Here is a 17,789-nt window from a genome sequence, read left to right on the forward strand (position 1 = left end):
CTGTGATGCTATTTTTTTTTTTAAATGTTAACTACTATAATGCCAAAGAATTTATGCATGTCCACAGTGTTACCAAAAGCAAGTGAACTCTAAATATCATGTTCAGAAACCACTTCCTGCATACAGCTCTCATAAAAGAGGAACCTAAAAAGCATGAAGGATGTTTGGTGAAAGGTGAGAGATAAAACAGTGAGAGAAAGCATGAGGCTAAAGAGTGGAAAGGGTAGAAATATACAAGAACTGAAAATTGAGAACCGATACAGGCAAAAGACTAAACACTGTCAGAGCTGCAAGGAGGAGGGGATTCTTTGAAGAGGACGTAAAAAGGATGACGAGTCGCCAGACTTGATGACTCATTCAGGGACTGAGGGGAAGGCAAAGACGGCAACAGAGAAAAGGACCTGCTGTACGACCCAAAGGTTGATGCTTCTGTGTTTCAGTTTGATGGATGATAAAACAGGTTAACCTGCAGAGCAAACACGCTTGTGACCACTTAACTCTCAGCTGTCCTGGATCTGCTCTGGAACCATGTTTGATGGTGAGTGAATCAAACCTCAGTGCAGACCAGAAAGACTTTACATGTGTAGCCACAGTGCATGTAAAACAATTCCTATTTTATTCACGCATTAAACATTCACAACAGAACTTTTTTCCCCCCCAGAGATCGCCAGGATTTTTTTTTGGTATGCAACAGCTAAAATGCTTGATTTTAGCCATTTAAAGTATGCAAAAACCTAAACTGGTGTCAAAACATAGATGGCATGTTTAAAGTTTTCTTGTGAGAAATGTAAAAGCTGATTAAGAATTAACTTGAGACAATGTGGTAATGAATTTAGTTTTGTATTAATGGAAAAATGTTATGTACATTATGTATGTGAACCAAACATAGTGCATAAAACAGGTTGAATAGCACTGAACCTGTGATATGATAGGACATTTTCTCTATCTAAACTGTCATCAGCTTAAGTCTGATTTTTATCTACTTCAACTGTGAGTTAGTGCAGCAAGTCAATGACACTATGAGCGGACAAGACAAAATTTTAACCTCATCAGAATTTGTTTTTAAACTTTAAAAGACAAAGTAAAATGTAGATTTTCACAAAAGAAACAGAATTATTCTTTGGTTGGTTGCTGCCCTGGTAGCACCAATAAATTCATGCAATGGAGTTAGAGTAGCAAAACAAATACGTGTAAAAAATATAAAACTTGCTTCTATTTGGAGACGTTACTGTGGTACAATGTTTAATCCCGCTACAATTCAGCACTGGCTGCTCATTTGTTTGCATTTTGAAGTGAGAATGTTTTCTTGTTTTCCCTCAGACAGTCACTGACAATCTTCACTGCAGCATCTGTCTCCGACACCCTGTTGCCCTCTGCATCGTCTAACTTCCCCAACGATGTCTTCCTCCTCCTCTGCCACCAGTTTCCCCCCTCCCTCCACACCCTCCCATACCAATCACAGCCATCAGTGTATGGAGGATCCGAATCTCCGCCTGCCGCTGGCAGCAATGTATTCTCTGTTCTTCGTCTTTGGACTTGTGGGTAACCTTGCTGCCCTGTGGGTGTTTTTCTTTCAACGTTCCAGCAATAATTCAGTGCGCCTCTTCCTCATCAACTGTGCTGTGGCCGATCTGGTTCTTCTAGGATGTCTGCCCTTCAGGATTTCCTACCATCTGAATGGAGACCAGTGGCATCTGGGACCACTGGCCTGTAAGATGGTGGGGAACCTGTTTTACATGAACATGTACATCAGTATTATGCTGCTGGGCTTTATCAGTTTACACCGCTACTTGAGGATAAAGGGGAAAGGCAGAGCTCGACAAGGCATAACGGTGAAGCTGTTGGGACACAGGTGTCCATGGAGCTGGGTGGCCTGTGGCACCCTATGGAGTCTGTCACTGGTAGGACTGGTGCCCATGATCGTCACGGCAGAGGATGAAGAACATAGCAACAAATGCTTTCAGTTCAAAATGCGTAGCGGCAACGCCAAAGGAAAAGCAATCTTCAACATTTTACTGGTTGTCTTCTTCTGGCTAGTCTTCATCATGCTGGTCGTCTCCTATGTAAAGATTGCATCGAAGCTACTAAGAGTTTCATGGGACAAGCCAGACCTTCCTAACGCACACAGATATCAACGAAGTGCCAAAAAGTCTTTTTTTGTCCTCTTCTTGTTTATCGTCTGCTTCGGGCCCTACCACGCCTTCCGCCCCGTCTACATATTCTACCAGATCAGGAACAATCAACCTTGTGAAATCCTGCAAACGGTGGCCCGAACAAACGAGATAATGCTCCTACTGTCGGCCTTTAACAGTTGTTTGGATCCCGTCATGTACTTCATATTGTCTGGCTCGGTGCGCAAGAGCACCCTCCGAGCAGTTGGACACCGACTCGGCAACCACCTCCTATTCCTGCAGGATGTCAGTTCAACAACAGAGAGCAGAAGACCGTCCGGTCCTGTGGTTTTACCCAACACCCCTTCTGTCACCCACAGAACAAGCATGATCAACAACGCCACCGTTCGCCGCAACTAAAAATACATCCACCTCTGTACTAGTGATTAAATGAATATATGTAACGCTTTTACCATACAGATTTTGTTTATGTGTGTGTGTGTTGCTCCGTCTTAATGTTGCCAGAGAGCAATATGTGAGAAACTTCTGAGTCTGTGGCTTTTTCAATTGCTGTTTGGCTGAAAGGGAAAACAACAAAATGTGCATATTGGCTATTTCTGCATAAATGAAACTTGTATCTAAACCCTGTCGACTCCACTTGATCCAGTCTCACTGCATCATACCAACAGTCAAAACAAACATTGGCTTTACTGTGTCACAGTAGTTCTCTGAGGCGTGACCCACTAACACACACACACAGACACACACGTCTATTCATTTAACATGAGAAACAAAGCTGAGTTGATCCCTTTGGGGGTCTGTTGTCAAATGCTTGTGTGTGGATCAGCAGCCTGGTTCAGATCTGCTCCATCTGGTCTGTTGGTGTTTGTCGTCTGTTGGGTGGCTAATCCTCTTGGAATCAATGGTTGACATTAATCTGACTATAAGAACTGTTAAAGGGACAGCCAAGCATGACACACTGGTTGACAGAGCAGAAGTGCTTCAGGTGCCAAGACTGAAAATAGTGTGACGGTAAGAAGCAGTTCACGCACTGCTGCATGCATGTCACCAATAGCAACTTCTGTGACCTTTATCTCCAAGCAGGAAATGCAGATATCTGTGCAGATCTGATTGCAGCAAAAACCACTAGCATCCCTGATCAGCATCAACGTCAGCGGCTTCAGTGGTTGACTGTGCAATGGAACTTACCTTCACGTCACGATGAATCACATTGTTGTCATGGCAATAGCGGAGCGCCTCCAAAATCTGCCGCATGTAATGGCTGCGCAAACAGGAAGCAGAAAAATGATTACAGCTGCTAATTAGGGTTCAGTTTGAATTAAATGTTCCCAGAGTGAGTGTCGTACCTGGCTACAGCTTCGCTGTACACAAACCCAGCGTCGGCTCGCTTCACTATTTCAAAACACAGATCTGCCCCATCCATACTAACAGGAAACGATAGAAAGGATAGGCTTCAAAGAAAAGATCTCCACCCAGCAGAATCAACTTTTATTTGCTGCTACTGACATTAAGAGTGCTACAATGTCATCAAATATTCTAGTTTTATTTTTATGTTGGATTTATGTAAAGATGTATTTTCAAAAGTATCCATATTTTCTTGTGTTTGGCATTATCAGAAAAAAAAAATGTCATAGAAATTCAATACTGTCCAGAATAACTGCTTCAAATTCTTTGATTTCTTTTCCCTCAAAGTGATGAGTTATAGAAGGAATTATCTTTTTTTTGGTCTTCAATATATAAGCATCAGCCTTAACACAGATACAGATCTATGGAAGATTTAGCTCACTGCAATCTCCAGTTTCTGTTGTTTTTAACACCACTGAAGTGAGGAGGCTGGTAATATTAGCAATAAAGTCTAATCTCCACAGCATCTGCTACCGAGTGTCAAATTTGCTCATTAGCTGTTTTGCAGTTTTTATGTTTCCTGCGGCGACCCACAGGCTGTGTATACGTTATTATTATCATCCTCCTGAAATTAGGAAAACTCTTAAAAAAATAAATAAAAATAAGGTACATCTAGTTTCATGATGTTATCAGAAACTTACAATTCAAAGACCATGTAGAGCATGCCATCAGAGCTGTAGGTCTCCAGCAGCTCCACAATGTGGGGGTGCTTCAGCATGTGACAGATGCTGGCCTCACGCTTCAGGTCTGGAAGGGGAAAGTTTTGACCCATTTAACAATCAGTACTTCATTATGATTGTAGCTGATTTTTATGACATCACCCAAGACCAAACAATGCAATTTAGAAAAGCACATTTCAAACATAAAATAGCATTTAAGGCATAAAATCTTCATATAAAAATAAATGCAATATCCTGTTCTGAATTTGGTGCTGTTAAACACATGTACTGTAATTTCCGGACTATAAGCCGCTACTTATTTTTTATGGTAGCCTACGTAATTTGTGTGTAGCTGATACAAATGTATATTTCAAGGTATCTGCATTACAGACACCGTTAGAAAAAAAGCATTTACCGGTACAATATATTTATGTTGCTAAGCGGATTAAATTAAAAGAAAAGTTTATAAATCCTGACGTGATAAAATTTGGATTTAAGGTCTCTGTATAAACATACAAGTGAGTGGCTGTTGTTTCTTACCTGTGTTTGTCACTCGTCAGTGACTCGTCTCTTACGGTAATAAAAACATTTACCGGTACTGAATGTTTTCGACCTAATTTTTCATATTACTAGGTGGGATACCTGCAGCTTAAAATCCGGTGCGGCTTGTATAAGTACAAAACTGATTTTCTTTCTAAAATTAGATTATGCGGCTTATAATCAGGTGTGCTCTGTAGTCCAGAAATTACGCTAGTTTGGTGTCATCTTCCCAAACGGGCACACAGAGAATAACAGAAGGTCAATGAGTCTTTGGCCTATGACACTCCATTGTACCTCAGGTCGACCACGAGATGGCGCCACAGTGTGCCTCATGTTGAGGAACTGTCGCTCAGCAAGAACACTTTCACATGTGACTGCTGCATTAACTGGACTGTTAAATTAACATCTGGCCGGTACTCATCCCCATCAGCCCACGTTCCACCATGTCTAGGCCACTGCTGCACATGGGAATTGCATGTCAACCTTTTGTATATGGAGACCATCTTTTTAGAAGTTAATGATGTTGGGGAAAACCCTACAAAGAGTGGGCACTCATTACAGAAACAACAGCACTGAAGAGAATAGATGACAACTGGTGGGATGAGTAATAAGACACAGACACAGCCTGCTGTGGAAGGCTGATAGAGATAATGTGACGTTGTTCTACTCCTCGCTCCATAAAAACCTCATTTACATACTCTGCTCCCCATGTGCAAGACTACTGATCTTTATACAAGCATGTATGTTTTGTTGTGTCGTGACAGACCAGCACAATTATGCAACAGAGAGAAATGGCACTGTGTCTCCATCACAGAGCCCCCTTTCTGCTCTCTGTTTGTCTTCATTCCCTTTCCACTGGAGCTCAGCTCATTTCAACCACCAACAATGCTGCCCAGTGTTGAGACAGTGCCCAGGAGAACCAGAGGAAACTGGACTTAAAAGAATAGATTCTTCCTACAGCAAATCATTTCCAGCAATATTTTTACTCCATTGGAAGTATGCTTATATGTTTTTATGAAAATCTTATTTTCAATAATTAACACCATTTATTTTTTTACTAGTGTTAAAAATACATTATATATGCCTCTTGCAACTCAATGCTTATAAACATTAATGTTCAAAGTGTTCACTCTATATTCATTATAAATAGATTTAGCAATAAAAACCGTAATTCCCTCTGCCATGTTTGGTAGACACAAAGTAATAATTAGACCATAAATAATTGATGGATAGATACATAATTCAGAAATGTCTTTATGTTCCACCCCTGTTTGTTGAAATAATCCAAGAATTAAAAAGTACTTATTTCTAACCTTGAAATGAACCTGAATTATGCTCACCTATAGTTTTCCAAGCTTTACATTTTCAATTTTAATTAGTATTTGTTAAAGAACACAAGCTAAGATTAAAGTGTTTGAAAATTGAATTTTTCATTTTAAATATAAAACCATATTTTTGGAAATTTTTCATTGCAACAAAGCAGTATTAGACCAACACTCTTCATTAAAAAAAAAAAAAAAAAACTAAATTCAATGTAATAAAAAAAATACGATCCGCTGCACTGCGCGATCCGCTGCACTGCACGATCTGCACGATCCGCTGCACTGCGCGACCCGCTACACTGCACGATCTGCACGATCCGCTACACTGCGCGATCCGCTGCACTGCGCGATCAGCTACACTGCACGATCAGCTACACTGCACGATCAGCTACACTGCACGATCTGCACGATCCGCTACACTGCACGATCTGCACGATCCGCTACACAGTACGATCCGCTACACTGCACGATCCGCTACACTGCACGATCCGCTACACTGCACGATCCGCTACACTGCACGATCCGCTACACTGCACGATCCGCTGCACTGCACGATCCGCTACACTGCACGATCCGCTACACTGCACGATCCGCTACACTGCACGATCCGCTGCACTGCACGATCCGCTACACTGCACGATCCGCTACACTGCACGATCCGCTACACTGCACGATCCGCTACACTGCACGATCCGCTACACTGCGCGATCCGCTGCACTGCACGATCCGCTGCACTGCACGATCAGCTGCACAGTACGATCCGCTACACTGCACGATCCGCTACACTGCACGATCCGCTACACTGCACGATCCGCTACACTGCACGATCCGCTACACTGCACGATCAGCTACACAGCACGATCCGCTACACAGCACGATCCGCTACACAGCACGATCCGCTACACAGCACGATCCGCTACACAGCACGATCCGCTACACAGCACGATCCGCTACACGCACGATCGCTACACAGTACAATCCGCTACACAGTACGATCCGCTACTGTAGCTGATCGTACAGACACTGTGGCTTCCTAAAGCTTCCTTGCTTCTGATCAAAGGCAGCAAGGTCAATCAAGTAAAGTGGTCTAACGTTTTAAGCGCTTCTGTAAAACCGCCGAATATCTGCAGTCAGTAACAGAATGCCATTGTCAGAAATAAGGTGGGAACCTGATCTTGGGTTTGGAAACCAGACTTAACTCTCCTCCACCTGGGGCCATCTCTGTGTCTTGCTGTTATTGGCTACCAGGCTAATCTCAGACTGGGGCCTCGCAGATGGCATTTGTGAACACCGACACTAGCACCAACATACACACAACCACTGTCTCACACACAAATAGACACACACGCACCATATCATCACCAAGCACAAAAGCATATGACATGTTTCAAAATGTAAGTACAAAAGCAGTCTAATAAACACAGATACACAACAGCATTTATGATTCATGTTAATATTTTTAAGTTACACTGTGTATGACATCCGAACCAGCATTTGTTTTACCCATCACAGGGCAAATGGCTTTGCATGAAATGACTCAAGTTAATTTAACTATTTCAATGTGTAAATAAGTATTTAAAAGAGTAATTCTCTTTGAGTGACAACTATGGTCTCCACCACAGCACAAGCAGGTCTCCCGTCTGCTTCATCCACCTCACCTTCTGTGCTCAAGCCGGGGCTCGAGGTGAAACTCGCCACATCCACGATCTTTACGGCAAACTGCTGGCCTGTGTCCCTGTTGATGCAACGCCTCACCACGCTGAAGGGACCCCTGGAACACACACACACACACACACACAGTTAGTTGCAGATGCTGAAGCATCAAACAAGAATAGCCCTGGGTTGTGCAGGCACTTTCCAGAAACACGTGTCCCAAACCACACACACCAGCCCTGTGCAGATTTAGAGCCATTTTTAAGAAAATACATTATAGCCTTTGTGCCCATGCCAATGGCAATTATAGAGCAGTGGTGTGCAGCACAGCTGTAAAAGCTAAAATAAAAGCTTTATTATAGAGACCTGAACAAGGGTGGCCTATACAGTGGGGCATGTTTCAGACCACCACCTTGCTGCGAGGGTCAGGTTTTTAAGAAATATAAGAATGCAGAGGAGTGTTTTTTGGCTAACTCACTGGAATAATGTAGACATTTTAAGGCCACACCATTCGGCCCTGATCTGCCATATACTTGAATAAGCAGGTTAAGAAAATCCAACCCTATAAACCCTGCCCTTAAAACTAGAAAGAGCCATCCTTTAGCTTCTGTTAATTCCAACAATTATTTAGAATTCCTATAAAGCTCCAATTAGCAAAATAATGCACCACGGTCTACAAACAGCAGTGAAACTAGCGGTGCACTATTTTGCTCCGTCCACCTCTGCTCTCCGCCCCCACCACACCTCTCCTCTGCCAACAAAGACCTTCCAAGCGCAAACACAATGTCCCAATTTGGTGGAACAGGTCAAGTACTGACTAAGTAACTTATCATGTTATTTTGTAAAAGGCAATGTTGGATCCTGGTTGTATTCTGGTGAACCCTTGAAAATACACCCACTGGCAGTAGCCGTTTTTAGGGAGGGAGGGCCGAGGGCTCCTAGAGGAGGCGGCTAATCACATGGACGTACACGAACTTGCGGCCGGTCCGGCTTGGGAAAAAAAAAAGGAACTGGAGATCCGCACGAACTGGTGTGTGACATGTGATACTCCAGATAAAATTATAGCTTCAGATCTTGACATAACAAATTCTTAATTCCTTCAGTCTAAAAATGATTAACTTCACTTATTGCCCCTTTGACTAAGGGAACAACTGTGAGGCAGGAGTACGGAAAAGCTGAGAGATCAGACCCCAGAATGAGCTAACCACTGTCCTATATTCTTATGTAATGTGTATGTGTGACATGGCACAGAGCCCCACTTGTTCATTATGCTGCAGTAAAAAGGAACAAATGAGATTAAATCAGCGACAAAGTGATGGGAGAAGACGCTGAAAGCGGAGATATTTGCACATTTACTGTCTCCTCGCCCCACTGAGGATTACAGAGGCAGGCACAAACAAGCCTGCTGTGTTACAGCTGCCTTCACATCTCTGTTCGACGACTCTGAGGCAGTACCAACACTCCCAGAGACACACGCAGCCAACCTGCTCAAAGTTGCAACCATTAATCCCAGCGGGTTTCACTGAATCAGCAGCAATATGTGGAATGGTCAGTGAACGCCATCTAGGTGAGACAGATACGCAGGGTGGGACCTGCAGGTGATCAACGATCTTATCTGACTCTCACACATCTGCTGTAATGATTAACCCATGAAAATAAAACGTGGTCACCCTGTGTGCACTCTGGGCCCAAAGAATCATAAAAAAGGCACTTTTCTCTTCAGTCTACAGTGCTGCTGGTGTTTATCTGACAACCGTCTGCCCTGCTGCAGCTGTGTTTCCTATTAGGATGCTTTGTGGCTGCAGACAAATTTGCAAACTTCTACATGCCTGCAAGGAGCCAGCAGCTACAGTGATGCATTTCGCTATTTTGGTGCTGATCCAAATGATGTCAATATCATTAAGCAATGAGGTAAGGTTGGATAAACCCGCCACATCATATGCGTCAACCCCATTTGTAATGCTGGACATCTGTGAGAAGAGAAATCAATTCCAGACTGGGTTGATGCTGCACCATGGATGTGTGTGGCAAATTTAGGGGCTGGTTTTAATTGATCAAATTAGAATATAATTCATCCTGTCATCTAGCAGTCTGGAAAAAAATCTTTAATAATCATTCAGCCATGTATTGTATCATATTATGGGGGGAGGGGGAGAAAGAAGTGAGATGGAGAGATGCTGACATCACTGCAGCTGTGTGGAGGGCTCATGCAAAACGCCCACACATGGCTCACATCCGATGGCGGCGGCCATCAAACATTAGCCCTAAAGTGGCAATTTTTGCAGGCTGCTCCTCAGCTCATTTCAGCTCCCTTTTCTATGGAAATCAAAAGACTGTAAGGGTCCTTACTGTGTCCCCCCCCCCCCAACATCTGTGGTGAGTTAGACAGATTCTCACCACAGTTGACTCCCCCACACCAGCCCGGGACACATCTGCAGCTGAATGGTCGCCACCACCAGTATATCCTCTCCCAGAGACAGGAGATTCTTGCTTAAAAACAGCATTTTTAGGTCATAAAACTGCATCATTTTGTGAGTATTAACATCATTATTTATCTACTTTTATGAAACCTAGTTTAAGAGCAATAATGCCACTTTTTTCCAGCTGCTGAGTATGATCTTGGGGGTCAAATCAAAGTCAAATCACCACTGAATTCCATGTGTATTGCATCCGCTATGAAGAGCTTCCTTTTGTAAATCAAAGAAGAATCCCTTTGAATAAGGGCTGCCAGAGTGTGTATTCTGCTGGATATTTCGAGCAGAGACACCCTCGCCGCTCTACAAATCCTACAAGAGAATCCAGGTTTGTTTTACGACACAAGAGACTGGAAGAAAGCTTCAAATGTCCAAATACTATCCAGACTGTTACCTACAGTGGGTGGGCAGCTCACCGTATGGAGGTAAAAATCTCATGAGGAAGCCAATGAGGGTCACAAAAGAGACATCCCACCAAATAAAGGCAAAGTAAGCCAGAGATAGCCTAGAAACAACCTGGCTCACTGTTTACGGCAAAGACAAAACTGTACAAAACAGATGGGAAAATGCCACGTTCACTAATGTCAGACTTTGGTGATCCCAGCAGGGGTCTAGTGTTCAGTGCTGCAGGAATCTGGAGCCTAGTGGATGTTTGCCAGTTTGGAGGAATGAACCTTTGTTTTTCCAGCTGCATGTCGCTCTCAAATCTCATTTCCATAGATGAGGTGACAGAATGCTGAAATCCTTTCACAAGTCATCAAAACTGGTGCAAACTACGGCCACATCACGTGAGGAAAAAATGTATAGGGCCCCGTAACAATGAACACAGTATCTAATATGACACTAATGCAGATGGGCCATAAGTCTATATGCAAGGCCAGCCATCACATGGCAGCATTAGAGACTGACGTGAAAAGGACAGAAAAACTCCTCTCTGTTGCCCTCACATCTCAACGCCAAATGTCAAATCCCCGTCTCACCGTTCTATCTCGCTGGCTCACTCCTGCACAGACGTCTCTGCAGCCCTATTAGCACCCCCGCTGCAGTCTGAGAAGTTGAATACTTTTGACCCCTCTATAAACGTTTGTACAGATGGTGCGGCTCAGAGGAGGCCCTGCATAGACTGGCCTGTGTAAATGAAGCTGATGGCTCACAAAAGGCAGAATGTAACGCCTGCTACTGCTAAACTGTTTACAGGTGCGCACCATTAACAGCCGGCCTGCTGGACAGTCCGCCTTGTGGGCTGTTACGAGTCCGCTGCTTTGAACCATAAATGAATCATTTTCTTTCAAACAGAAATAAAAAGGCGTCTTGCTACAGCAATCTTCATTAGAGCCATTAACAATCGATGTAAACTGCATGTTTAATGCTGCGATACGCTCACGTCCCAACGATTGAATTGCTCAAACCAGAATAAGCCAGAGGACTGATCACTTCATTGGGTTTATGGTGAGCTCTTCTTATCAAAATGCTTGGCTGTAATTAGGGATGGGCTGGAATAAGAAGCACTGGAAATCCAATATTGCTACTCAACAACCTGGAATCATTACCCACAGAAATTAATTAAACTGCTTTACTGCTTTGTTGACCTCAACTTGAGGTAAAAATCCAAAAAAACATGCAAGCAATGAATACTTTGCTAATATTATCATAACTTTGAACATGGAAACTTGCAACAAGGAAATGACACAGAAAGTGTTATCTTTCACTGAAGTTAATCAAACGAGAATCAAACTGACAACTGACCTCTCTGAGCTTCATTTATTGAAAGACAGATCACATGACCACGGGAGAATTGATTGAACATTTACAGAAGTGCGTCAGGGTTCCACACGCAGTCAGCTCCATCTGCTGCCCCCAGCACAGCAATGAACAGCAGTGAAAATTCGGAACGTGTCAATGAAATGGCCGGAGTGGGTGAACTACAACAGCTTCAGCAGGAGATGGAGTTAGCGGCCAAATTAGCCCTGACAAAAATAGGAGGAGGAAAGGTTTCTGGAACCATAATCAAAGATGCTGGCCGTGTGCACGGCTACCAGGAGACAAGGAGGTAGATGCAGGGAAAAGTTGTGCACGTGGGAAGACAGCAGCAGTCGAAATGCAAGTCCTCATCAGGGCAAGAAAGTAAGGGAAGGAAATCCAGGTTTGGCCAGCTGAATGTGATAATGAAAGGGGAATATAATTCCAAAGATAAAGTGGAGTTAACTTTGGGTGATTTAGCAACTTTAGTTGAAATCCCATGAAATAGAAATCTTTCCAGTCCCACATTAGAAGAGATTTTGACTCAACACGATGAGTCCGCGGTGCTCTCAATCCCACCAGGCAGGCTACTATTCATCCTCCCAGGCTGATCAGTGGCAATAATAGATGGCTTCCCAGCACCGCAGTAGCAGGCTGAAGCAGGGGCTGGACTGGACAATGGGGTTTATGGTAAACTTTGAAGGGAGCCCAGGTCCAAAAGGAACACTTGACAATTTGACAGCAACAAGCTCGTCGTCTAATGTTCACCCCAACCCTCACAAACAAGACACATTTAGCCAAACTGTCTTTGGAATCTCTCATTACTTCCTCACCTTTTTTAAAAATATCACTATTGTGCTGCCCACTGTACATGCTGCATCATGGCGTGCCAACGCTGTGGTTATTTTAGCACCACTTTCAGAATACAGGCTGGACACGAAGCCTCGATTGCTATACAGTTTAAGTGGTTTGTCCTCAGTTTGTGATGCAAACTGATATTTTGAAACCATTTTCCTCTTTGGCTTCAGCAACATAAATCTCTGAAAATGCCACACGAGCGCCACCCTCACTAATAGTAAAAAGATGAGGTTAAACACAAACCACACACTGGTGCAGTCAGTGTCTGCAGGCATTATTTATATCCTCAGGCTCAGGCCATCACATTCTCGACTCGACTTGTCTCCATTGATCTGCCCCCCGCTCTCTCCCCCAGTCTCAGGAAAAATGATCCTTTGCCTCTTCCTGCAAAACATCCCAAGACACCAGGACTCAACACACTTGATCCATCAACTGTAGTTTCACCACAGCGCTTGTAGGATTAAAATCATTTCTCTGGTCTCTTCTGCGACATAAATGTACAATTTTACCTCTTTACAGATGCTCCAGATGAGCGTTAGAATTCTATTCACTCATGCATTACTCTTCTATCGACCTGCTCCAGACGGGGCGACTGCGGGATGTGCTCTCCTCTATAAATGTAAATCATTTATTACCATGTGGATTGGGGGTTGAAGAAAAGCCATAAAATGCAAGATACAACATCACAGTACTACAGTGGGCAGAATTGTGTTTTTATATGTAAATATAAATCATTTAATTAGCAGGGAAATAACACTGTTGCTTATTTATCCTGGACAAGTGGTCAGCAATTACACTTCTCTTCAAGAAAGACGCATTTTAGTGTTCCGCTCCATCAATTGGCAATGAAAATGATTGTTATCGTGAAGACGGGGTTGATTGATCAAGAAAATAAATGACATCCGTGTGATGTAAGCAGTCACTTGAAGAGAGGTGGGACAACACGGAGGGTGTATAGGCTGCAAGGCTATTGCAAAAAATCTAATTAAGTAATTCCAGGAAACACATCTGGAGGTATTTCAATTAAAATGCCCCATTCTGATGATCTACAATGGATAACACAAACCAACGAAACTCAAACCTGCTGAAACAAGCGACTCGGTGATTCTGCCTCTGTGTGCTTACTGCACTTTACTGTTAAGCACTTTCTCCGTTTCTGTGAAGTAAAAAAACAACACCACCCCTCACCAGTGTCTCACCAAATCATCCTCCAATGTGTTCCTGGACCAACAATCAATTGGTAATTGAGACAACAGGAAGTCTTAGCATAAAGGAACGGGCCTGGGGGTCTGCAGAGACTGTGCCTATTTCCCGTACTAGAAACTTAATGGACCCTCAGAACTCCAATGAGTGAGTGCAGCTCACAAAGGGGGGAGGGGGCTGCCTGGTAGACTAGGCCTGAGAAGGGCCTGCAAGACTCAGATCCACCAGAAAGCTTCACCAACCATTTTGCAGATGATTTTCAGATTTCCCCACGCACACACGATTGTCTCAGCCGTTCTCCTGGTGTGACCGGAGGATGCAGCGATGTGCGGGGGACGCTATCATCTGACATCTTCGCTAAATGCTTAATCAGCTTGAGAATTTGGCTCCGATTTCTGTGTGTGTGTATAAGAATGTCAGCTGCCAAACAGGGGGATTAGGCAAAGCAGAATCCTGTCTGGAGATACCCCGAATGTGCATCAAGATGACTCTCCCGCGTCCCAAATTTCCAACTCTGAATGTCATCTTAGATTGGAAACACAGGAAGTTTCAGTTCATCCAGCTCTGTCCTGCTCAGTCTGTATTCGGGGGAGGTTGACGACAGATTCCCAACACAAAAACAGCCCCTTGTGGCGTTCAACATGACAGATATTAGGGGATTAAGTGCAAGATCTTAAACATCCTCACCTCTTCCACTGAACTTTCCCTTTTCCAAACGTGCAGCATTAGCGGTGACCATGGCAAATTAAATACTTTTTTTTTTTTAAAAAAACAGACTCTTGCAGACAGGTCACAGACAAGAGACGTGGGCAATACTTACTTGCCAATCACCTCGCACAGCTCGTAGACATCCTCGAACAGCACGTCGTCGTCCGCCATGGTCATACAGGTAAAATGGGGATGCTCCCCTCGAGATTTCTCACTCACACGGGGTTTGCTGGTCAAAACGAAAACGTCCCTTTGTCGCTAAATGTATTTAGCAAGGTGAAAGGAAGCCAGTCTCGGTGGTTCAAAGCTTCGAACGTCAGTAACAGGGAAACCAGCGGCCACTTACGAGACCGAGCTAGCCGGCTAGCTACATTAGCTGGCGTCCAAGGCTGTCACTCCCGCGGCCCCACCTTCGCTCGAGCTCCGCTCCCGGTAGGGTGGCTAGCCAGTGAGCTAGCTAAACAGTAACCACAGACCAGAGCCCAGGGCGTGGAGATTTCCTCGCTCCTCGTTTGCAGAAAAGCCCCCCTCTTTACATGCCTCGGTTTCTGAATCTTATCTATTTGCAGATACGGGAGTTTGGTTCCGCTGCATCCACAGATTCTTCCCGAACCAAAGATGTCCCCTCACAACGATCTAATGTTGCTCTGAGAAGAATTCGACAACCTGGCTGGCCGATTTGAGATTGGTGTCGCTGGAATAACCGGTTGGGTCGCACCGTTATTGCGCCGCGCACACCCAGTATCACAGATGGCTTATCCCAGGGAAAACGTAATATGACCAGGTTGCAATGTGCTTCAACTACCCGAGCCCAGAGGAAAGACGTTCGCTGTCATCTCGACGACTACCTCGCTACATACACCGTCAATGCGTCGGAAAATTGAAATTATGTCGTATTCCACCGCGTTAAAATCCTTCTTCTATGGTTGCTCCAGTTTCTTCACTGGCTTAGATGCTGGCTGGCTTTGACTGGCTGCTCCTCCGACTTCCAGAAATGCCAGACTCCTCCCTCTATGGTTCAGCAAACTATCCCGATTAAGAGCCAAAATGGCACCGGAATGAGCCAGTCCTGCGTCCGTCCTCCGCCGTCCACTGAGCCAAGATGGCGGCCAACACGGGCGTCCTGCTGGAGCGCAGTTTCTTAATCTCCTCCAACTGGTTTGCGTGCAGCCTGTCCCGCGCAAGCGTCAACCGCCGACACCTCAGAACCTTACGTCAGCTTTTCCTCTTACCTCCATCCTTTCAACATACAGGTTATTCATCTGTCACTCTCCTGAGACTGGAGCTGCGAATTTACTCAGATTCGACTGTCATGGCTGAGCTGATGTATTTCCCCACACAGGCTATCAAAAGGGGGGGAGACTGAGAATTCCAGTCATTCCCAAATTCCCATGGGCCTTTAGGGAGGTTCCGCAGCAGGGCGAATGATATCTTGCAATACACAGAAAAGGCGTTACGAGTGTTTGTGATTTTATGAGAAGCTTTTCCCCCTGATCAATGACAATGTTTCGATCAGCGCCAAAGGTGATTGAGAAACGATCCATTAATTGCAATCTTTTTGCAGGTGCGTCAAATTGTAAACCCTGGGCTGCAGGTGGAATTTACTCAGGTGTGAAGAGGCGAACAACCCGGGAGGCGTGTTTCTGACGCCCCCTATTGGTCGCGACGAGAATCGGGTCCAACCCGCTGCTCCATTTTGACTACGTTTCAACAAAGCATGAGAAAATGTGGAAAAGACAAAAACGCAGACTGTTTAAAAATCCTACATGCATAGATCCCATCTTTTTGCAGCACGTGCGTGGAGAGATAGACCCTTCATTCTGCTACATTCACAGAATTCACTATGTTTGAGATCATTAGCTGTTCTTTTGTTTCTTTATACTTTTCACTTTCATTATCGATGACAGGTAACCTTGACAGGTATTTCTCCTTCCCCCAACAACACCGATTTCAAAATTTGAAGACTTCTTAATTATTTCCAGTCTAATCCGAGCTGCCCCAGAGCATTCCTCTAGATCATATACATGTTCTTCTACCGATGCCTGCACGTGCTTGCACTGATATTTATATTATGTTGAGAGTTATACTCGAACAGTCACATTTAACGGCTCTTCATCTCATTGGCTCATTTGCTTTGAAATAACAAGGCATGTGTTTAATCCCAACTTTCAGCTAAATATATTGTTGTGTGTTGCAGGGAGAAGGATTAAAAATGTGACAAAAATCTTATAGAAGTGGCAATAAAATCACATTAAACATTCAGATATTATCTACACTTTTACAGGGGGGAAAAAGTTCTTCTAGACCCTGATAGGATACAACTCGAGACTCAAGGATCTTTCAGAAAAAAGATGAAATCATAGCAATCAGGATAAAACAGAAATCAATGCCACTAGAGGGCGTCATTATTGTATGACGGCCTCTGCAGTTTCCATGGCGCTGCATCCCTTCTGCTCACACGTCTTGTATGCGTTTCACCTATTGGTGGAAACCTACCAGCAGCTACTAATAAGACGATTGGCTGTCGATGTGGTCATCATAATGTGTGGATTGCAGCATGTGTTATTGAATAGTAAATTCTTCACACAAATGCTGCAATGTCATACACAAACACACACAAAGGTTTCATAAAACAAACTAATATGGAGGGAAGGTGGAGGTGGCGTAAAAATGAATAAGCATGTAGGGGGAAATATAGGAACGCACATTTAGGGTGTGTGGGGGGAAACCACAGTTTCCATGGTAACAAGGAGGGGTCCTCCTGACACTGGCAGGGAGTGAACACACTGCTACGAATGTGAGCACTTTCTTTTGTCACCGAGCAGTGACTCTAAGCACATTCCCTCCTTATTCGCGAGATACACTTCATAACCTACATATTAAATACATATTGTTAAAACTTTGACAACTATTTATTGGAAAACTGAGGCAGCAATTCAAATTACTACATATTTGATTGATTGTAAAGATTGTAAATGTAAAGAAAGGGATTTAATATAACAGGAAAAACATGTAGAAACCAACAGTGTTCCAGTGGTGAATTGTGTTAATTTGCAATACAACAAATAAGTGTTATATAGTTCTCTGTGTTGCACA

General features: G+C 43.9%; 2 protein-coding genes across 11 annotated transcripts in view; one reads left to right on the top strand and one right to left on the bottom strand.

The window, feature by feature from the left end:
* The window catches only part of LOC130522479 (peripheral plasma membrane protein CASK), a 34,829-nt gene extending 18,851 nt beyond the window's left edge, over positions 1-15,978 (bottom strand). For 3 of the 9 annotated variants that reach the window (XM_057026916.1, XM_057026908.1, XM_057026907.1), the window contains exons 1-5: positions 14,806-15,974; positions 7,716-7,828; positions 4,178-4,283; positions 3,479-3,556; positions 3,321-3,393 (exon numbers count right to left, since the gene is read on the bottom strand). In XM_057026916.1, the coding sequence (XP_056882896.1) occupies positions 3,321-3,393; positions 3,479-3,556; positions 4,178-4,283; positions 7,716-7,828; positions 14,806-14,870 (435 nt within the window). In that variant the 5' untranslated portion in view covers positions 14,871-15,974. Of the gene's footprint in view, positions 1-3,320; positions 3,394-3,478; positions 3,557-4,177; positions 4,284-7,715; positions 7,829-14,805 lie in introns of all 9 variants that reach the window. The other 6 variants (XM_057026915.1, XM_057026914.1, XM_057026912.1 and 3 more) reach the window with 4 other exon arrangements.
* Positions 167-2,754, top strand: LOC130522484 (probable G-protein coupled receptor 34). Of its 2 annotated transcripts, none has more exons than XM_057026927.1 (2): positions 167-538; positions 1,325-2,754. In XM_057026927.1, the coding sequence occupies exon 2, from the start codon at positions 1,398-1,400 to the stop codon at positions 2,529-2,531; it is 1,134 nt and encodes a 377-aa protein (XP_056882907.1). In that variant the 5' UTR covers positions 167-538; positions 1,325-1,397; the 3' UTR covers positions 2,532-2,754. The 2 variants fall into 2 exon arrangements, with proteins under 2 accessions (XP_056882907.1, XP_056882906.1); XM_057026926.1 differs by having other exon boundaries at positions 170-538; positions 1,321-2,754.
* Positions 15,979-17,789: the final 1,811 nt, after the last annotated feature.

This window comes from Takifugu flavidus, chromosome 3, assembly GCF_003711565.1.
Source record: "Takifugu flavidus isolate HTHZ2018 chromosome 3, ASM371156v2, whole genome shotgun sequence".
Classification (NCBI taxonomy): domain Eukaryota; kingdom Metazoa; phylum Chordata; class Actinopteri; order Tetraodontiformes; family Tetraodontidae; genus Takifugu; species Takifugu flavidus.